Source organism: Xiphophorus maculatus, chromosome 18 (genome assembly GCF_002775205.1).
Source record: "Xiphophorus maculatus strain JP 163 A chromosome 18, X_maculatus-5.0-male, whole genome shotgun sequence".
Classification (NCBI taxonomy): Eukaryota; Metazoa; Chordata; class Actinopteri; order Cyprinodontiformes; family Poeciliidae; genus Xiphophorus; species Xiphophorus maculatus.
In genome coordinates, this window is record NC_036460.1 from 15,938,890 (window position 1) to 15,962,286 (window position 23,397).

Consider the following 23,397-nt stretch of genomic DNA (forward strand, 5'->3'; position numbering starts at 1 on the left):
CAATTGTTTTCTGTTGTCTTGGTCTGCATATATAGTCCTTGATGTTGCCAGATTTAGGGAATAGGTAAATCCAAATCTGCTTTTGAGTGACCATTATTGGATATTTCTTGTTCTACGTATTTAAAAATAAAAATGAAATGATCAAATGTGGTTATGAAAGGGAAAACTACATTGTGTTCGACACAGACCTTTCAGTTGTAGGAAAAGCTCAATTTAATTTATTTTTTAAAAAGTCTACGTAATACAAAAATACAAAATCATTCTGAGAGGAAAAAAATTACACATCCCAAATGAATAAATGCAAATGCTAACCACACAGATATCTATTTGAATACCATTTATAAACCATCAAAAGTCAGTCAGAATTACACACAACGATCCATCATTATATCCAAATTGCTTGCAAGTAACCGCGGTCCAAAAGTCACACATGAAAAATAGAATGCTCATATCTACTTATTTGCACACCAAATAAGCAGACATGGTTTCATAGTCATTAAAAATACTTTTAATTCAATTTTTAAAATGGTAAAAAATTTACCTTGAAGCTAAATGAAAACTTGGCAAACACTGAACAACACGATAAGTCACTGAAAGTTTTAAAAGAAGCACCTGGTCTCACCAGCCCCACTCGAAGGAGTTCAACAGCATGGAGGAATTATCACTATTATTATTATCAGATGGCATATTTATTTCAAAACTGTTGGACTGGACTTTTTGCAAAGCGTATAGTGTTTCCTTCACTAGTGATATATTCTGATCTAACAAGCAATAGAGCCACACACAGAATCGAGCCTGAGCTCCCTTCAAGGGGGTCGAGGAAGAAAGGGAAACAGTTGTGCAATCGAGAGCGAGTTCATCCCGCATGCATGTGTTCTTACAAATGTATGTTTATGAGTGTGCATGCATGCATGCATGCAGGGCACAGCACAAACTCACAGGAGGCCTTCCCCTCTGCCATCACCAAGAGGCCTCTGCAGGAGCATTTTCAGAAAACAAGCGTTATTTTCCAAATAGTTCCAAGGTGAAGAAAGACAGGACACCGTGGTCCGAAAACCCCCTGTGTGCGGGTGTGTGTGAGTGGGCGCGGGTGCATTTGAGGGTGTGACGAAGTTGGGTTGGCAGGCTGCTTGACAAGAAGATTGAGCAGGAAGCAGCTTTTAGAGGAAATGTTACCCTGGAGAGGTCTGTGCATGTGTTTACAGTATCTGCAAAATACCCTGTGATGTGTATGTGGAAAGAAAATATCTCATCTGGAGACTAATGTGTATTCCCCTGTGGCTAATTGTCCCACATCGCATTTAAGCTGCACTAAATAAACCTGAGAGAGGAGAGAAAGTGGGACCCTAAGACGTGAATGTCATTCTACTTCCTGAGACTAAGTTATTTTTTTATCCAGAGGAAAACCTTCCCTGACATAAGTGTATGGTGATTGATTGAGTGCTAAACTTGCCTTTACAGAAATGAGTCAAACATGTGAACAGATTAAGTCATATCACACAGGAGATCCTAATCTTAGCCTTCACAACAAATGAGAGGAAACATAGGAAAGTGGAAAAACACTGTTCCTGAAATTTATAATGTGATTTTAACCTTTTCTGAACTCTGTTCTGTAACTCGTTCTAGAGCAGAGAAATAAGACAGTAACAAGGTAATTTACTTTATCAGATGCAGTAAATACAGGTGTTTTGGCAGGGGAGAACTTTTATCTCATGGAGGTCATTTTTGACCAGTGTCCTCCTCATGATTGAATCATGACCTCTAACCTGGATAACAGTTTCTGATCTGTCAAAGGTGTGAGTCTGTGTTTGTTTAGGAAACTTTCATTGACCACAAAGTCGGGTCGTAAACCTTCAGATCTGCCATGTGCAGTGTGAAATGTTGGGTTTCACCCTTGGCAGAACAACAAAGAAGAAGCCATATGATTGTGCATAACATTCTTCTCCCCTTATTCAATTAAAAACTGTTTGTGGTGAGTGCTTTCCTTATGGTGTCTAGAATATCTCTCTCTCTCTCTCTTTATATATATATATATATATATATATATATATATATATATATATATATATATATATATATATATATATATATATATATATATATATATATATACAGTATATATGAGCTAACATTTTTAGGGATTTTATCTGATAAACCAACACAGATCCTACAGTACTTTGGAGAACACCCTTCTCTGCAGTTTCAGCTAAAGGTCTTTGACATTAATTTTGACATCTAAGGACAATAAGATTTCCACTTTATTCTTTCCAAAAGCTTATTTGTCTTGGCTCTAAAATGTCTGAAAAAATACATTTTACGTCCTGCAACACAGTCTCAGTCCAAGGGCTTCGGAGGACCTTTTCTTTCAGTGTTGGTGTATACTTAACTCTATTCATCATCTGTGACCAGTGTCCCTTTGAAAGAAAAAAATTCCCACAGCTTCACGCTGTCACCCCCATGCATCACTAATAATGTGGACGGTGTGTGTGTGTCTAGTGTCTTCCACCACACAAAGCATTTTCCATGCAAGCTAGAGACTTCAAATTTGATCTCATCTGACCAGAGAACTTTCTGACGCTTCTCCCATTTGTGTATTGTTTTCTCTATGCTGCTGTTTACAAGCTCCAAGCTGGATGTCTTACAACTTTCTTTGAACTGTGGCTTTTTTCTTACTAATTTGTGGAGGGTATAACTTATAGCTGACCTTCCAGCAGAGTACCACACCTGAGCAGTGGATTATTGCAACTTAATTGCAACACAATTAATGCTCTCAAACAAACCTCGGAGGCCTTTACAGAACAGCTAGATCCATAGGTTATACACAGGTGGACACAAAGTGAGCTGAATACAATTACACACCTCAATTTTCAGATTATCATTCTGCTTTTCACTTCAAAACGATACACTCTTGCTTTGCTATATATTACATGAAATACTAAAAAAAATAAAAGTTCTGAATTTTGCATCAGAAAATGTGAAAAGGTTCAAGCAATGTGAATACTGTAATGGGACAATATGGTTCAGACCCAAGCTAATGCTCATCTAAAGCTATACCAGAGTAAGTCTACATGGGCATTTAACTGGTAATATCACTGTTTCACTGTAAAAACCTGAAGACCTGCCTGAACATCTTGTAGTATTGTGAAACACGGCATAAATTAAATATTTGTACTCAATTAGTTCTAGTGACGCTCTCTTTTTTTCTTCTGACAGGATGGTTTCTGTTTCTCCTTTTCTTCAACACGAGTCCCTTATGTAAAAGACCTTAAACCTATGGCATGCTCTCCATTCTGTGTCTCTTATATAAATTTAACATTTTGATTGTGTCTCTGTGTATTTTACCTCACTGAGGATGCCAATAGCACCATGGATTTTGGCTACATGACTGAGAAAAGCAGCAGACTGCTGTCCCACCATCCTTAGTCCGGGCAAAAAGCTGACCAGTGACGAGGGGCTGGCCTGGGAAACATCCACAAGAGCTCCCAACAAAGCCTCAGTCAGAGTGGGCTCACTCAGGTAATTGACCAGTGTGGGCACATGTGTGCTCAGCATCTGCAGGGATTAAGAGAAATAAAGCCAAAAAAAAAATTACAACAAATATACATCATTAAATCATGACTCAGCTTCAGCGCTCTGTACTAATAAAGCAAACACAAACGCTGAGCTCTAGCTCTTTCATCTGAGATATAAAGGGCAGAGTGAACCCCCTCCCCCCCCCAAAAAAAAAGATTGCCAATAGGACTTTCTGAGCAAACTGAATGAATGAAGAGTTCCTGCTCATTATCTGAGCTGATCACACTGGGAGGCACTAGACTAGAAGCCCACGATTGTCTGCTCTGTAGCTGCTCCATAATGAGTCACGTTTTCTAAGAAATACACTAAATCCAACAACAATTTGTTCCTCAAAAAGACAGATTATGACAGCTAAAATGTTTCCCATATGAAGCATGTTTTATTTTTAACATTGCCAGGACATCACTTCCAGTAAGTGGCATTATAATGCAGAACATTTCACAAGTACTGTGGCAAACACAGCAACAACCAAACTGCCAATATTTCATGAGCATGTAGTGCGTGTGTGTGTGTGTGTGTGTGTGTGTGTGTGTGTGTGTGTGTGTGTGCGTGTGTGTGTGTGTGTGTGTGTGTGTGTGCGTGTGTGTGTGTGTGTGTGTGTGTGCAGTTGGGAGAAAAGAGAGAGGATAAGAATAACTCCAGATGGCCGATGTTGTTTCTCCTCTGAATAAAACTGTGCATGTTTTACTACTGCATGCTCCCTTGCTGGTATGTGGTATTCCCCTCCTGTTGGATCACAATGGCTGTGCTCCAAAATATGCAGGATAAAAGGTATTCTTGGAGCGCTCAGTTTTATGAACTTTATTTAGCTTTCTAGGGGATTGTTCTCAATGCAGCAAACAGAACAGCTAAAAGGTCAACAATCTGATTAGGTTTGATTAATAGGAGTAATTGTTTAAAAATATACATAAGATAAAATAATAAACTCATTACAGTAAGTTCTATGCTATTCACACCAAGAACAATATTGGTATGAATATCCACAATATTGAGAAATAATGTTCTGAAGGCTGAGTGGCCAAGTGTAGTCTTTAAGTGCCAGTGACATTTAGGTCTCATAGTGGACATGACAGCAAGTAGATTGTCAACTTGCTGTCATTCACTCGGTGTGACACAGCGCCTCCAGTGGCGAGGCACTGCACTGCACTGTTTCACCCCATATTTCTTCCATGTTTGATGTATGATTTCAGGCAGCGTAGATACATTTTGACCATAAAAGTTATATTATCAATAAAAAACAACGACGATTTATAGAAAAGTCAAGACAAACTGATTCTCCCTCATCATTGCTAGCATCCGTTTTACTTCTCATATTCCTCTCTTACTTGTCAGGATTATGTCATCTGCCTCCTCTGGTCACATATCACTGCACCTTATCCAAGATGCCTAACCACTATCTTGTCAAAGAGATGTTCAGAAACTTTGATATTAAAAGTTGTTCTTGATTCAGAAAATTTCCTGAATTTTCCTTTCAGGTACAGTCTTCTTGACAGAAATTACCTCGGTGTGAGAAACTTTTGATGCAAAGCAATGTTGGTTGGGTACCCGGTAACCATTAGTAAAACAAGAAGATTATGATTTCAGGCAGATCTGTCCCTCTGTTTTCTTACACTTTCAATTCAGTTTATTTTATATCATTTGGACTACCGTTGTAAACTCTCACATGTCCAGTAATACAAAACAATCTGAAATGTGATCTCAAAAACTAACTTCAAAGTTTGCAAGCACAAATTACATCCTTGCCAAAGATCTGGCCACAGCTTAAATATCACTTGCAAAATCACTTCTGCCATAGTTGTAACGACAACCCAGCTTAACATAGTTACTATTATTATGCTTAGCTGTCAATTTTAGTCTTCTGAAGTAAATAAAAACAAGGACTTACAAGTGGATGCTGCTCTGCAATCATCTGAATAAGTCTGATCAGGTGTTGTTGCTCAGGTGTCTCCAGCTGGAGCATCATTGCTGTAAGGCTGCCCAGGTGATGGTGGATAGTGTGTGGCTGTTTGGAGTAGACTGATGGCAGCACACGTAGCATCATGTGGTTACCTGTAACACATGAAGAGAAAACTATAATTACACCAGCATACTTTGCACAGAGCGCAAATAATGCCAAAGAAAAAGTTTTGTTTTGAAGTCGTCCTGCTTTGACTAGAAAAGGCCTCGTCCTGATTCAGTGTTTTGTTTTGCAGGAAGACAAATGTTGCATTTTGCAAATGTTTTAGTTTCACTTGTTCTGTTCACAATTAACATTAAAGACATGAGTATTTAAGAAGATGACTTAATGAGTTTGGAAACACAGTGCAGTCATTGCCTCTGAAAGAAGCAAAAGGATACTTTGAAAAGAATATGGTGAGATGATTTTAAAAAAAAATAATTGTTAAGAGATACTTCTAGCAATTTAATTAATGAAATGACTGCTGTGATCTTTCTCCTTGGGAAATCTTACTGCTTTCTTTCAGTAATAAAAACAAAAATATTCCTGCAGATCTCTGCAACTCCTCCAGAATTACCAAGGCCCTCTTGGGTATATTCCAGTGGCCTGAATACAATGTCAGGCACTGTGCCATGTGTTGATCACCATGACTATCAAAATAAGAAACAGGCCGCAGGAAAAGAAAATCACCTTTAACTTTCTTGTTTATTGCAATCACAAGACATGATTCCCAGCTATGAAATAATATCCACTGTTTAGAAATAATCATTTTCCCATTTTATTGTGTTGAATCAAGTCAAGTTGACACATGATCAGATATGAAGGCCTTTTAAAAGTGGCTTACAGGCCTGCAAAACCACAGGATTACACAACAGCCTCTGTGTGACAATAAAACATCTTTAAATGATCCACTTCACTAAACAAAAACTCTTGTTTTCAAATAAAGTGGGACTTATTGGTGATTTTCAGGCATTTTATACAATAACTCTGGTATAATAAAAACGCACGCCGCAAGTATAACTTCACATTCAATGTTTAAATGCAGTCAGATTGTGTGTCAAATACAGAATGTAGGAGAAAATGGATGAAGTCCGAAAAAGAGTTTTAAAAAAGTAGAGCACGGTAGTTTATTTTTATAAAACTGACTCCTTTTATAGGCAGTATGGAGTTGATGAGTATTTATTTCATGGTACAAATATGAAATATTTGTACCATGAACTATTATTTGTAATAATAGTTACAAAGGCTAATAGAAGATTTGTTGGAGTTTTTTAAAAGAGATTTAATTCATGCAAGAACAATCCACACAAGCTTCATACCGAAAGGCCCTGGTAGGATCAATATTTGGGCCTGAGAGGATCTAGTTTACATGTAACAATCCTAACCACTGAGCTATCATGTTGCTCAGTAATAAATTAACGCAACTGACACTGGGAAGTTTAACAATTAATAAAACATATTGGCAGGTTGTGTGCTCAATTTGTAATTAAGATGCAATGTAACATGACTAAAAAGGATTAATATTTTCCTGTCGCAATGTGTTGCTCATTGCCTCTATGCTGTCAACAGATGACCAAGGTTTGAGTCATAACCTGTATTACTTGCTGCAAGTTTTCCGTCTCTATTTCCTGTGAAATATGGACACTAACGCCACAAAATATGTAAAAGGTACCGATTCTTCTATACAAATTAGGACAAAGTTCATACATACTACACTGAGTAGGCTTTCTTATTGTAGAACAATAAGAAAGTCTTATTGTTCTACAATAAGAAAGTCTACTCTCTCCTTGTGGTGTGTTTGTATAAAATGGAGCCTTGGCGAAAATTCAAACTGGGAGACTCGACCAGCTTCACCACATCATCTAATCACTACGCCCGACCGCAGCCAATCCGGACCGGAGCTTCACGCCGCTCCAGCCAATCGTCGTCCAAAGACACCTTCAAAAGTCCAAGCTACCCTGGGGTCTTCCTGCTCGTCAGCCGTGCTTCGACCCACCTCCTCCCCTTCTCCACCTTCACCATGAGGGTCGTCCTCCAGGATCCCTTGTGCTCTTCCTCTCCAAGCTCCGCTCCACCCCCAGTTTCGGTCCCGGGGGGGAAGACTACCCCAAGCTCGCCGAGTAGACCGCCTGCTCACGGCGATCCTCGGCTCACGGTCTTCTGCCGGGTCCGAGCGCCAAAGAAATTGTACCATTAAATCTTTTTAACTGCTATTTTCTTCTCTGTGTGAGTCTCTCCAGATTGAAATATCACAAACACACCACCTTTACACAATTCAACACAAACCATCTTAAAAGAGGACATGTACAGCACAGAGAAAGCTGGTAGTAACCATAAAGCTTCAGGTAAAAGACTAAAATATCTGTTCAAAAGTACATTAAATGACAGGAGACAAGAGTCTGCATGAAATACTGAGGAAAATTTACAGCCCTGAAACTGTATCTCACATACAATAAGACCAACATGGCCAGACTAAAACGACCCAAACAAATTCAACATTTTATTACAGATCTTGCCTAAATCCCTCCATCTAAAACAGTAGCGTCAAACAAAGTAGGAGACAATAAGTCAAACCTGAACATGAAGAAATGATAAAGGTATTAATGAATTTGACTCCAGACTATAAACACATTCAACTATTCAGATTAATATCTGATATGACTGCCTAAATCTCTGGATGCAATCCAAGAGCCAGAGCGCTAAAAATTACTTGGAAAACTATTTCCAGATGTACAGTATATGTGATCTAGTGGAAACAATCATTTACCGAAACACAGAATTTTCCTATTTTTGCATTTTTGTCCCACTTAAATGTTTCAGATGATCAAACTAATGTTAATATCAGACAGCGATAACCTGAGTAAGAGCAAAACGCAGCTTTACGTGATGATTTTGTAAAGGATAGACGTGAATAAAACCAACCAGGAAATGATGTAAAATACAGATTATTCGTTTATTAATTTGTGAATTGCCTGACATGTAGAATAAAGAAATCCCTTAAAAAAGAACTGACAAATGGCTAGGGAATCTCAAAATGCAACACATCATGCCTCAATATAAGAAATTCACAACAAAAGAGAGACATTGACGTCTACTGTATCAGTCTGAACCCCCTAAAAATCCAGAAAACCAAAAGGAGTAGCCAGCTTACCAAAATTACTGCACTGACAATTTATCTACAAGGTTTCAAAACAACCCAGAATGATATGAAAAGCACTGGAAGTTTCACTTGCCTTGGTTACCGTAAGTTCAGTGTTTATAAATCAACAATAACAATGAGATTGGATTAAAATGAATCCATGGGTGAGTTCCAAAACAAAAAGCTATTGTTGACTAAAAAGTGCACAAAGGCCTGGCTCACGTATCCCAAATAAATATCTTGACTATGCCTCTTTTGGGAAAATATTCTGTGCACTTGTAAGTGAGATGTGCAAGTTTTAGAAGCAGGGCGTCCCATTACAACTGGAGTAAATCTAACACAGAATTTCAGTTTTTAGGTTTTGGAGGGGTTTACTTTGTTTTTCTTTTTCTTCAAAAAGTCAGGCTGTTTTGGACAACTTTTATCACTTAGTAAACGTTCTTGGCATGAATTTATGGAGCTTCTTTCCAGTCAAACTGACCACTCAAAGTGCTTTATGCACAGAGTAAGTCTTTCACCAACCATCTTGAACTTTCACTAACATGACTGTAGACCCATCCCATCCTTTATGAGTTTTTCTTATCATCGTGAGCCTCAAGTATTCAGACCATGACAAATACCACATTACTCAGTTCCTACTTCCGCTGATTCAGCACTTACTCTCGGGTGGCAATGCATTCGGAAGGATCCGATTTAGAAAAAATAAAAGAATGTATTTGTAAAATGTAAAAATAAAATATTTTGGTTTGTTTAGTATTGTTTATTAAATAAAGAAGACAAAATCTGAAGAGATTTTTTTTGTTGCTGTCAGCTACGCATTTATGATCTGTTCTGGTTGGATTAACCATCTCTTCAAGTGGCAGTTATGTGGCAACAAAAGATAAATATTTATACAAGTCATACACACACTGAATTCGCAGCAAATAGACCCGTTTCTTCTCTGCCTTTAAGCGTGTAACATCTGTTTGCCTTCTGCTCTACCTCCCTGTGATAATGCCTTTCTCCCTTTAATCCAAGTAACCTCACTGGCTAAGGCTTGTCTTAAATGTTAATGTTTAAATTCAATCATTCGTGTCCCCTACGAATGTTTCTCTTCAAAGTTCAGTCAAAAACATCCATTTCCTTCACTTTTTTGGTTTTGTTTTTTTTACATGTTACAATGCCAGAATTTGGCTGTTATTATGAAAGATTCTTACTGCAGAAACTTGATTGATTTCTTGCCAAAATCCCACAAATAAGAACAGTATTGTTGTTTGATCCTCATGCTTCAATGTGGAACCAATTGAAAAAGTCAAATCCACACTCAGATTTCCCTGCTTGTTTCTTTGTTTTAGGGTAAAGAAAACGGTCTCTTCTGGTCTTAGTTATACACTTTTCATATTTTCAAGCTGAGGTTATGGGCAAAAAGTGTAAACATGTTCTCAAAACAAAAGATTTTACTGCAAAAACGAAAATATTGTTTATCTTTGAGATATGTTCTATTGTAAAAATGATACAATTTTAGTACTGCTCTTTGGTTGTGCTGGCGAAAAACCCCAAGCAGAGTATCACCATGGTAAAACTCCATCTGAGCTGAACAAATTTATCTTAATCTCATTTCTGCAAAGAATCTGAACACAATATTCATCAGTTCTCCTCATAAGCTGTTTAGCTAAACCTATTAGTACAGTTTCGTGCCCCTGAGCAGACAAATTTCATTAAAGCTGAACCATGTGGTGCCCTTCAAACTAAAATCTGTGCGTAGACGGAGAGAGTCAATCTGCTGCATCACATGTTTGAGGAACATTTTTGTCACCTTTCCTAGTGGCTTCATCATTAGGATCACTGCTGTGAAATTTTTCACAAATTTATTGTTTAAGCAATGTCACCATCTGTGAAATGCATGTCATGAAGAAGTGCTCGGATGCAATAACTGTTAGCTAATAATGCAACTATCATAAAACCAGATTGTCTGTGCCTGCAATTCATTTGGTAAAATTTACTGCTTCATCTGAAACAAAGAGCTATAAAGGGTGAAAGGAGGTTAAAAAAAGTGGACATCTTTTTAAATATAACATTGTTGCAATAGAAATCATTTCTTTTATTGTTCATTATCAATTAAATTCCGTTTAGTTTATTAATACAGTGCCAATTCACAAAGTTTTTTCAGCACACTACAAAAACAGGTCATGTTATCCAAATCAATTCTAGTTACCAAATAATGCAGTCAAGTTCAGTTTGTTGCTCTAATTAATTAAGAACTTTTCCATTTAAGGAACCCAGCAGATTGCATTGAGTCACTGACCGACAGCATGCACTCCACCTGGACAAGCATTTAGCGACAGAGGAAGGCTGCTTGCATTGTCGTTGGCTTTGCAGCAAACCCTCCAGAAACTTCCAGCAACCTGATCAGCTAATAATTTTTTTTTTGGAGACTTTGATAAGGAGAAGAAATCCCACCAAAAACCTGTGGGTGGGGCTAAAAAGACAGAGGATAAGAGAGGACCACGGAGGATGGATGATCTCTAGGAACAAATGGTCAGAGATATGTCTCTTGAAATGTGTGCAGTGGTATATTAGTGCAACTTAGCATTAGATTTCAGAGCTTCTTTAAAGATTCATCTTCTAAAAACTACAGCAAACCCAAAACAGAGATGCTAATCTTAAATTTTTTCTTAGAATGATGTTTCTCGCAACTATACAGAAAAAACACACAACACTTCTCAAGTTAAGAGATCAAGGAACACATGCTTTTCAGTAGGCCTGTGTGGGAGAAACAGAAAAACACCACAAGAAAGACAAAGGCAGAGAGAAAGATGGAGTGGGGGCAGCAGGATGAGTGTTGGCAATTCCCATGAGAAAGTTATTGAGTCAATTTGACCAAACACAAACAGGCAAACACAGCCTACATTGATTTCCCAGTCACATTGTGTCGCATCACGGGCCCACAGAAACAACGAGGGTGAGAAGCTGACAGATAGATGTGTCAATATAAAGAAACAGACAAAAGCTTTTAGGCAAACATCTCATCCATAAAGTCCGACAAAAGCCTACACACCATCTCTGCATGGGGCAAAAGACTAAATCTCAAATTTCTTTCTCTCCTCCTGTTATTTTTTGGCTCCCTCATTTTTTTCCTGCCTGAGAGTCACAGGAGCTGCAGTTATATCTGATTACACCACACAGCCTACCTCCAACAGAGCATGAGTCATTGCCTCACTCGCAGGCCGAGGCGCTGCTTCTGCTTCAGAGAGCCAGATGTTTGCACAAGGATGAAGATTCAGAGAGGGGAAAAAAACCCTTATTTCCTCAATGGATATTCCCAGTGTGTTTGATCTTTGAATACGTTTAATAATTCTGGTTAAAAGGTTAAATAGTTTTCAGGCAAAACATGCACAAGATTATGTTAAATAGAATGATTCAGCTGTTTTTTTTTACCCCAGGTTTGAGCTGGTTCCTGAGAAAACAATTATCACTTCAAACTATGGTAGTTCTGGGAAAAAAAACAACAACTACTAACTGAGTAAAGTTTGGGAAAAGATTTCTGAAAAGGCTATTATTTTTCACCAAGGAAATCTACAAATTGTGCAATATGTGAAATGTGTGTGTGGTTGCTACATGGCAAATGAAAAAAGGAAAGAGTAAGAACTCCTACTATTCACAAAGATCCTCTGTGAAACAAACATTAGAGATTTGTAAAAGTAAGTGGAGGTAGCAAACTTCTCCTCAACCAACAAAGACAGTCTACCCACCTTAAACAGTTGAGGCCTGAGGATTATAAAACACCCGGAACATTAGCTATAAGGAAACAAAATGAGACTGACGACTACAACACAACATACTGAGGTAGCTCTTCTGGAATTAGCAAACATTTCTAAACCTTTCTAAGACATTTCTAAAGCAAGAAAATGCATTGGTTTGCTGGGATTTCTATTTTTTCATGTCCTCTGTCAGAATAAAGAACCAATATCTGCCTAACATGTTATTAAATTAAATAAATCTCAATTTTTTCCAAAAGTCTCTTAGCCACTCAGCTTATCTGCAACAGTGGCTACTTTTTTAAAAATGTGTATTTTGATTTCCATTCCAATTATTTTTCAAAGCTGAATGTGACTTTTTAGGTAAAAATTACATGTGAAACATCTTCCCCACTGGTACCTATAAAAATAAAAAAAACTAAATATTTTATGTTTTTAATGATTTGGCTTGGAGAAAACTGGGTGCTGGTGACCATAACAAGGTAACAATGCTGATCATATCTTGAACATTCAAAATGAACCAGAATGCTACCAGAACTTTTTTCTTTCTTTTTTTAGATTAAGGTTTTTCCCAAAAATGTTCATTAGCTAATCTAACAAATAACAGGTAGACTTGACTCACCACAAAGTTCTTTTAAAACAGCAGACCGGGTGCCAGTTTGTTAGGTTTTACTTTCATCAAATGGATAGAAGTTGTATGAACTTAAACTGGAACTTGGCACTTTGCTATAACTACTATTTTTGGGTGGCCATTGTCTTATGCGTTGATGCCCAAATTTGATGGGGCTCAACTGTCTTGTGTATATTTTTTTTGTCTTTCATACATGAATATAACTGTCTTACAGCACAAGCCGGAATACAGCTGCAAAAGAAAAATCTGTGAAATGATGATGTGTCCTCGTCAGAATTACGGAAATATTTTATGAGTGCTTCACAGAAAAACAGATGAGCATGAGTAAGCTCTTCCCTACACCAGGAATGCTGGGCTTCTTGTCAATAATTGCTCAGCATTTAGTGGAGAAAAGAAAAGAAAAATCAGTCAGAGATAAAGAGAAAGAGGTGGGGAGTCTTTAGAGCAGGAGGAGGGACTAACATAATAAGAGAGAGTTGGGGCTTGAAAAAGAGTGTGGTGGACCTGCAGGTCTGTAGAAAAGTGAGAGCAGCAGCAGCAGAGGAACCTTAAACAAATACACACACATAAACACACACACGCACACACACCCCGACAGAGAAGCAGGAAAAGGACCTGGAGCTGAGCAGACATACTTGTTCACATTGCTGACACACTCTCTCAGGCAGCAGCAGCATGCTTTGGTGGAGAATCCCTGAGGCAGCATTTCTTCTCTCTGTGTGCGCGTGTGTTACTCTCGCCTACGAGGATGACATCGAGATCCAGTACACCGACTACTATAATGAAATCACTGATGGAGAGACACCGGCACGTAAGTCTTTGACACTAAATATCTATCTGATTATCTGAAAGGCACATTTCCTGTTGTAATGCAATTGAAGATTACAGCTGTATTTTATTTTCTGGCTATGGTGGAAGAATATGGAGTCATGCTTGTTTCTGAGGTGACAAAATGGGAGTGGAGAGGGGGAAAAAAGCTCACTAACTGGCACCATTACTACTAGATACATGTCAAAACCTTTATACTCTCAGTTTGCACTAACATCTAGGAGCTTTAAAAGCCCATGACCACTTTTGTGTGATGCTCTGCAATCTGTTACGTTTCCTAAAACAAAAACACTGACTTAGTTTTTTTCTTTTTTTTGGTTGGCTTGTTTACTGTTGGAAAAAGAAAACAAAAAAAGGCACCACAGTTAATAAAGTATCAAGACTGTTGGCAGAGATGAAGAAAAAAAACTGTGTGAAATGACGTCAATTGTCTAATTGCAGAATTATTAAAGGAATTATTTTTCAACATAATTAAAGTTGCATGAGCACGGCAGCCTGGACAAGAGAGAAAAGGCAAGGACTACATGTGTCAGTCTCCTATGCTTCAGCGAGGGCCTTCACAGCTTGCATTCATCATTTGTTTGTTTTTTCTAAACCTAGTAAGAGGTATAATTGCAGCACCATCATCAGTTAAGAGGCTGAAATCTGGGCAAGCCGCCTGTGATGTGATAAAACGTGATGAAGGGCAAAAACAGAAGGGGCTCCAGGCAAATGACTGGGTGGTAAAATACACACACAAATTGGTTCAGGGGATGGGGGGAGGAGAGGTGCGACGAAACACAGAATTCATAATGAGGTTGCTGGAGAAGGGACAGAAAAGGTCAAGCACGTGAGTTGAGAATAGTTTGTTCGCAGGTGTGTCAGGACGCGGGGAGGTCAAAGGCCAGAGGGAGACACGGGTCACTTGTTCTGACCTGCCCAAAGCTCCCAATCTTTGAGAGGAATCTGAATAAATAGGCAACATGAGAGAGGTCACAGTACAGTTCATTTTCGCATGAGTGGCAGGCTGAAAAATGACGTTCAGCAGACAGGAAATGGGGGGGTGTTGAGCTTAAAGGCGACTTTTTCTCAAGAATCTCATCAGTGGAAACAAGAGACTCACTATGGATTCACTAGAAGTTTACAAAATATGTAGTTCAATATTTTGCAAAGAGTGCATTCAGGATTTTAATAAAAATTAAATTAATTATGCAGAAAATTTTACATTTGAATTTTCTTTTATGTTTAAAAACATTTTCTCTCATTAAAAAAGTAAACTAGTGTCTGCATTATTAAACCATAGGGAACACACTGCATGAAGCCGAATCCTGTTTCCTCTGAATAATCATGGACACTAAGAAGCCAAAACAAGCAATGGGGGTCTGCAGTAATGCCTCCCCATGCCCCCGCCTCATTCTCCCCAGAAAAGGTCTGCAGGTATAAACAGAGCCTGAAAGCGTCAAACGCTAACCAGAACAACATGTGTGACACACATATATATTCTCACTCCTTGTTTCTTTAACCCACCCATTCACCCCACGTTTCCCACTGCTCATATTATCTCTCTCCTTCTCTAAGCACATCCTCCCCACTTTATTTTCCTTCCGTCTCGCTTCTCATTTCACAGCACAGAGCTGGATAATCTCACAGGAAACACAGCGGGGGAAATTGTTCTGTTTCCTTCTCGTTTTCTCATTGATCTCCCAGCAACCTGACATTCTCATTTGTTGTCATCAACTTGTCACTCTACCTGCTGACCTACGTCTGCTTTTATTGTTCAGAAGTCTTTTTTAAAGTCCTTAAATATTTCATTGATCTATGATAAATAGTGTTTTGAACATATATGAACCAGATATGCATCTATCTGTGTACAAGTGAGTTTTTAAGCCTTCTGTTGTAACTGCTATTCACCATACCAGTTGACGACAGAATGAGAATTGGTAAATAGAGACTGTACAGTAGTATGAGTGATACTGTTGCATTGAGAGAAAACAGCCTTGAACTTTCACAGTAATTTATGGCAGTCATATTGAATCTGAATTTGGGATTAGTCTAGGCTGTTGGATCTTCTATCAACACAGCATTTGAACTAGGGGTTGTTTAAGGACCTCTAACTTTTCAAGTCGAGACCAGTGGGTGGTCTCCCCATTTTGCATATGAACTTGGCTTAAGAGACTTCCGACTTCTCATGTTGACATTCTTCATTCAGGGGTGTTGAAGCCCTGCTGATCTGGGGTTTGACATCTCTGAATCTCCAAGTTGAACTCCAGGTGGTATTCTACCCATACTGAATCTAAACTTAAGGTTGGTCAGATACTTCAAACTGTTCATTAGAAATTATGACTTAAGATGGTCTTTACATCTAAGTTTTTACCTAAATGTGTTACTCCAGGGTTTCCCCCACAAGACTTGCTAAGCCATGTGGTAGGGGCACTGGGGCAGTCCACCATGTTTTTGTGTTATAAATGTTGAAAAGGAAATATGATTAGGTGATTATGTGCTGTGAAGAAGCAATGTTTTTTTTCTACCCTTCTAGTGTGTAAATGAACCTTTAGTGTGGCTGTGTGTGGTTGAAATATTTGTTGACTTGTGGATGTGTCTTTTGTGGCAGCCATTTTGGGATCCTGCTAAAGAGGAGACCCGCCTCAAACCCAGGCCTTTTATAGAAAGTCCAGTGACAATTGCTGGAGTTTGATTGGATGAAATAAAACTCCAGGCATCAAAGTAATTAACAGAATAAAATGTTTTATAAATTGTGCATTTGCATACATAAAATGTCTTCCTGATATGTTATTATTGATAAATAATTCACATTATGTATGTGAAAGTTAACTTTGTTTCCTTTTTTTCACCACTCTGGAAAGCTGAGGTGATTGGCCGAGGTAAATTAAGGAGGCGGGGTTTAAGCAGTATGTAGGTGAACTGCCGGAGGCGGCAGGAGGATTGATGGGAGGGCTGCTGTGTTGCTCCAGACTTAACAAAACAGCTTTGTTTCCTGTACAGCCAAGGTTGACTGACTTCTCTTTCAACACCACAGGATAACTTGTGATATTAAAAGACATAACTGACACCAGATATTGAGTGTCCAAAAAGGCAAACACAAAAAATTCTTTTGCTCTTCAGTTAAATCCTAATTAAGTAATCAGCCATTAAAACAAGCTATAATGCTGGTCACATTTAAAATCTAACTAAATTAAAAAACATTACTTCAAATGGTCAACGAATAAGTATTTGTCTGCCTTACTAAATATTTCATGGTACAAATTCAAGTATTTATTCAAGTTTTCTTGTGTTTTCCTAAATCCTGTCATTTCGTTTAGTAAAAATAGTCACTGTGCAGTATTTTGCTTTCCTGGTCGTGAGTGTTTTTGACTTATTCAAGCAAATGCAGTGTTTGCAGTGAATACTTTAAATGGATGAAAAAGATCTGTCTGTGACTGGCTGGTGGTGAGTTTCATTTACATAAACCTGATCAAGCTGCAATCACAGACACAGAGCCAAGTTTGTGCCAGAGCACATTTTGAGTAAGCTTGTGAGGTGTAAACGTCTCACTGCGTACTGCGAACCTCAAAAAGTGTGACTGCAATCCTTTATAGACAGCCTTCATATGGGAATCATAAAAATTACATTACAGGTGAGATCACCTTCCAGATAGACCATTTTGAGTGAAAGTTTTTGTACATGATCCGTCCCGACTTCTATGAGTGCATCAGCTAAAACCACCTTAACCTGTCTTTGCTATTACTGTTATTGTAGTTAAAAAAACATATTTAAAATAAATAAGTACTCAAATGAGTCTTAGCCCAGCGATCGGCAGGGGGAAGTAAAGTCTGTTAGGCTCATAATACACAAGGGAAAACCCTGCATTATGGGGATGACTGGAGATCAACTATGCTGACAATCAATATAATGAAGTCATAAAATACTCCATAAACTTTGGATCTCTCTTTATCTCTGTGAGTAAAATGTTCTTTCCTAGTCCAACTTTTCACCATGTCTCTCTGCAGCCACACCAAGTTCCACCCCCTGCAACTCTCCAGACCTGACAAAATGGGACAAGATCTTCTCCATGATGGAGAACAGTCAGATGAGGGAGAACATGCTGCTTCAGTATGTTGATGACATCGTCAAGGTCGAAATGGGAACTCTGCGCGGTGAATTGCGAAGGTGGGTCTATCGGTAGGGGTCCTGCTGCTTTATCAAGCAATAATATTAATTCAGCTGAAATAATGGCATGAAGAGTGATTTTAAACAAGACAAAAGTGGATAATTTAAGCTCTTCTGCTAAAGATGTAAATCTTTTCCACTCGTCCTTTGGCAGGTTTATAGCTGAGTATGAAAGGTCCTGTGGGGCTGCTGTGGAGACAGCAGGAAGACGGATGGTCTTGCAGCTGGAGAACCATCTACGAGAAACTCTGGAGCTCCTCAAGCTCAGTGATCTGACCTCTGCTGTTGGAAATTTCAACCACATGGAGGCCCAGATACAGCAGCTTCTCTCTGCAGAACATACTCAAACCTCCAGACTAGCCAAGCTAGAGAGCAGCTGCCTCAGCAGCAGAAGTGCAGGAGCTGGCTTTGGGTTGAATGGCAAAAATGGACTCCATCTCCAAGAAGTGACACCAGGAGAGGTTGCTTTGGATGAGGTGCTAGCTGCAATGAAAGCAGTGAAGGCTGAGCTGGATGAAGAGCTGAAGTCATCAAGGCAAAGGCGACTACCTGCAGGTAAACCTTCCATCTTATCACCAGCAGTTTGTCTACTCTGATATGCTGTTTCCTTTAGTTTGTGTTTGTTTGATATTCAGCAATCTTAAGGTTGTTTACGTTCCTCCTGCAGTGGCACAATTAGGTAACACAACTTCAGCTAGGACAAACTTCTGTGGTCTTTAAGAAGTTGTGTGAGACAACTTCTGCTAACCCAAAATAGTTTAGACATCTCCTTTCTGGCAAGTGAACCTTCTCAGCCAGAAGGACTATCTTCTTTTTCCCAAGATTTCATTTAAAAAGCAAAGTCAAGGCTGATTTTGTCATCATCCTAAGAGCCAGAGCTGCTTTCCTCACGACATGCCCCTTTTTAGAGTCTAGAAATGTTGGTTAGCTCAACACACACAGAGCAAAAGGAAGTGTGCTCATCACCCATGCACCGCAAAAACCACACAATACACCCCGAGAAAGTAGAACCAGATGTAAACCAACAAGAACTCACACACACACATGTCAAAAAGCTTTTTTCTCCTTGCTACTATTTTCTGAGTGACAGAAACCTGAGACCAACAGAACATCAATATTTAGGATATCCAATTTTAGAAGGGTGGAAGTGAAAGCTGTCTGGAGTGACAAAAAGGGTTAGAGCAGGAAGGAGGGGGCAACCCAGAGAACAAAAATATATATATATAAAACATAAATAGTGGAAAGTTGATTTTAAAGAGAATGGGTGACATGGTAGATTTTAAAATGTCATGAGAATTTGAACATTCTTATCTGACAGAAAATAGGCCAGACCTTCTGGAGGTCAGTATTATAGTCACTTTGTTAACTTTTGTTTTTAATTAATTGATCAGTTTTTACGAAATTTGGGGAGCAAAAACACAAAATTATGGTTTGGTGTAAATTATATGAGTCATTTATAAAAAATAAATTCTACGATCTAAATTATGCCAGAGAGGTCTTTCTGCATGACATATGTATCTTCTCCCAGTGCATCAGATTCAGGTGAAACTGACATCTACTCCCATGAGAATTAGTCTATCTCTTAATAACTTGACTGATTACTTATAAAACTTTGTTTTATGTGATGACTTATATTTTTTTGTCTTCCTTTGGGTTACAGTTAAGTGCTGCATGCCATGTGATAGACATTATTATCTAACCTAATGTTTTACCGTGAGTTTTACTGACTGACCCCATCTGCCATCATTTCTACTTATTGCACAGGGTGTGAGATGGCCCTCCTGTTTCCTGTGCGCTCCCGTCGGATTTACACTGCAGTCATTCCAGATGTCCCCCTGTCCCTGTCCGCCTTTACTGTCTGCATGTGGGTGAAGCCAACTTCAGTCTTCAACAAAACTGTACTGTTCTCCTACGGACACCGTCGAAACCCTTCTGAAATTCAGTTGCTGCTCGCTCAAACCTCTGCCGTGTTCACTGTTGGAGAGGAAGCTAGTCAGGTGGAGGCAAGGAGCGTGGTAAGCCCAGGACAGTGGATCCATTTATGTGGAGCCTGGTCCTCCGAGCAAGGCCTGGCGACCCTCTGGGTGGGTGGGAAGAAGATGGCGTCCAACCCCGGGATGGCCAAGGGACACAGCTTACCCGAGGGAGGCTCACTCCAGCTGGGGCAAGAAAGAAACGGCTGCTGCCCTCTGTCTCCAACCAGCGGGAGTGGTGTGGCTGGGTTTGAGGGAAGTTTTGATCCAAAGCTGGCGTTTGCTGGGAAAATGACGGGGGTTAATATGTGGGACACTGTCCTGTCAGAAGAGGAAATTTCCCAGTTGGCTGCGCAGCGAGGCCAGGGCTGCCAGCAAAGGGGGAGCGTGGTGGCCTGGGGGGTGACAGAGATCGTGCCACATGGAGGAGCTCAGTTCATCTACTGATCCATCATTTTAATCGTCATAATCATTTGTTGCATACATATCCTCCACTCTGATAAAAAGTCAAGCTGAAACTGTGGACATTTAAGAGTTTCAACATCACATTTTTATTGATATTATTATGAATGGTTAAAGGGGAAAACAACCAATGCTGTGAGAGACTGTGAGAAATTGTGCTATAACCTATAATTTTAAACTGATTCAGTTAATTCAGTTTAGAAAACATGACATGTTGCTGGAAATGTGTTGCAAGCAGCATTTGCCAAAGACTTAATTAGGGAGCAAGAAAGACACAGAGTTGCTGACTCAACAAATGATAATGACCAGACAGCCAAGCAGAAATAAGAGGCCACGCACAATGACAAGAGATTATCCTGTAATTGCAGGCTAATGACATTTTTTGTTTTTACTTCTGAGGATTTCATAGAAGCAGCAGGTGCAAGTTAAGAAATACAAACAACACAGATTGTGTATTTTAACAAGAACCACAATCATTGGGAAAATGTTGCTATCTTTTCACTGCAGCCTTAAAGGTACAATTAACTTCAGGCGAAAGTAGCTTAATACTTTTCAATGAAATAAACTTTAGAACAACATATATATGCAACACTATTAAAAACTGCTGTACTTGCCTTCTTTTTAGATATGAAAAACTAGAATGTAGGGCTAATTTTATTATTTTGTTGCAACGTTTTGGATGTGTGAAAAACCTTTAAACTCAAACATATTTTTTATAATAAAAATACCATATTCATTAAGTGTTTACATCGATTTTATGAATAATTAATTTTATGCTGTGTCTTTTCTTACTTGTGTTCAATAGTTAGATTATTCTTTGTCTTTGGAATGAACAAAGTAAAAATGTTATTTTGAATATGTTTATGAACCATGGGGACAATGTTTACTCAGTCAAATCTTGCATGATTAAACTTGCATAACTTTGTTGCTTGTATTATACTGTACATTGTTTTATGTGAAAAGATGAAACAGAATGTATTTTGTAAATAAATATTTTTACATAACATGAGTGAATAAATGGAAAGTTAAAGTGAGTATAGAAGCTTTTTTGTCATTTTCCAGCAGAAGGCAAAACCTTAAAAAGAATTTGAAAGAGTCTAATGAGGACTTTCACATTGAGCCTCAAACCAACACAGGAAATTTAGCATGTTGAAAGACTGTCCTAGTTTATAGTATACATAATTCTGCATTAGCTGTTTCTTAAAAGTGGGAATTCAAAATGTTTTGCCATGTTTGCTTTAAAGCTTATTATAATCATAGCCATGGATTAACTTCACTTCAGAAACAAATTAGATATAAAACTAAAAAAATATTTTATTTGAGTCTGCTTTGCTACTGCTACAGTTTGACAATCCTTGGTACTGTAACCATTTCTTGAGGCAGTGAAACATCCACATCTACGCCCTACAACATGAAACAGAAATAGAAACAGCTCCAAAAGCAAAGTGGAGAAAGAATAAATGGTTCTGTAGTCGTGTATTTTGTCTGAGGCATCACAGTCATTTTAAAATGGTTATAGTATTTTTTTTTTCATTATAATTTTTTACCAGACTGTTATGGGCTTGTGGGGGTGTGAGGTTCATAGTGTTGAGATTAGAGCTCGCTTGGGGGTTGGGATTGATTCATCCTCAGGCTGTTCTGGTTGGCTGGCTGGCTTGTTGGGACCTTGTGACCTTTTTACAGCCCATTTCTGGATGGGGTCTGTGGTCTCCTTCATGTCTGTCTCAAGTTCTAGGGGGTAGATCTGTTTTGGCTTCCCAAAACCCCCAATTGAACATTCTTATGGAGAAACCTTATATACACAAGCAAGCTCCCACACACACAGGTGTTTAGATTCAGGTATTTTGTCAGAAACACCATGTTGGGCATGTTGGGCCACGGATTACACTAAATGCATCTAGTATTAACTTGTAAAGTGTACTTTTCAGGGATATTGAAGTTATTATTACATATGCATACCTTGATTGTCGCTATTGTTTCTCAGTTTTGTTCTTTTTTCTTTCTCTCTCTCTTTCTGCAGGTATAGAAACAGGCTTCCAGGTTGTCTTGTGTTTTCTCTATCCTTCTTTCTCTCTTCACACATCTCTCATTTCTTCTGTCTCTTTGTCCGTTACATCTGAAATAAATCCAAACACCTTGGCACTCAGAATTGTTATCTGAGTACCACCCTGCCAGGCAGGACGTAAGAAAAAAGGAAAAGCCACCAGTTGCTAGTTAGTATTGGTTCATAATATTATATCTACAACCAACCTGCATGCAGTCTACAACTGCTTTCCAAACCACAAAGTTAACTTAAGATCACATTTAACTTTAACATTTAAAGGAACAGTTTGGCACTTAGCCCCCATGGAGCTAAACTGAGTTAAACTTTTATAAACGAGGATGTGTGAGTGAGACATCCTGCTGAAGCTATAAAACTGCATCCTGCAGTAAGCTCTCTCTGGGTTGGGAATACACAAACACACAGACACAATTTCTTATAAAACTGAGTATAGTAAACTGACAAAAACATAATGTAAATATGTCAAAACATACGTTAGAACTGAGTCAAACCATTTCTAAAGGAATGCATTCAATAGGACAATGTGTATATGACTACACAGGCCTTCACTGACTTCAGTATTAAATACACATGTGTGCGGTCTGCCCTTCCTGCTAGCTCATATAACTAAGCCATCATCTACCTCACCCCTGTGTTTATGCTGAGGTTTCAGAACTCAGTTGCACAGCCGGCTTGTAAAACACAAAAGTCAACATGAGGCTGAAATGGCCATAGTAAAGTAGATGGGTCCATGAGCAGAGAAGAGGAATCAGAAATTCAATGTTTCAACTGCTCAGTTTCTGTTTTAATCTGTCTGAGGAGGTGCAACTCAAAACTCCACGATAAAAATCTCTATCCATCTTCTCAAATACTCTGATCAGCTATCCTGTCAATGTTCAATAAAAGCAACCCAAAGCAGAGGGAAGACACG

At 38.7% G+C, this 23,397-nt stretch overlaps 2 protein-coding genes across 5 annotated transcripts in view; one reads left to right on the forward strand and one right to left on the reverse strand.

The window, feature by feature from the left end:
• Positions 1-23,397, reverse strand: part of veph1 (ventricular zone expressed PH domain containing 1) — a 65,670-nt gene that overhangs the window by 25,676 nt on the left and 16,597 nt on the right. For all 4 annotated transcript variants that reach the window (XR_002754343.1, XR_002754344.1, XM_005805929.2 and 1 more), the window contains 2 exons: positions 5,459-5,622; positions 3,343-3,552 (listed from right to left, as the gene is read on the reverse strand). Coding sequence is in view for 2 of the 4 variants with exons in the window: in XM_005805929.2 (XP_005805986.1) it covers positions 3,343-3,552; positions 5,459-5,622 (374 nt within the window). In the remaining 2 variants the exon portion in view is untranslated. The remainder of the gene's footprint in view (positions 1-3,342; positions 3,553-5,458; positions 5,623-23,397) is intronic.
• Positions 13,493-21,459, forward strand: ptx3 (pentraxin 3). The gene is made up of 4 exons (XM_014471353.2): positions 13,493-13,827; positions 17,831-17,990; positions 18,145-18,545; positions 19,755-21,459. The coding sequence occupies exons 1-4, from the start codon at positions 13,692-13,694 to the stop codon at positions 20,408-20,410; spliced, it is 1,353 nt and encodes a 450-aa protein (XP_014326839.1). The 5' UTR covers positions 13,493-13,691; the 3' UTR covers positions 20,411-21,459.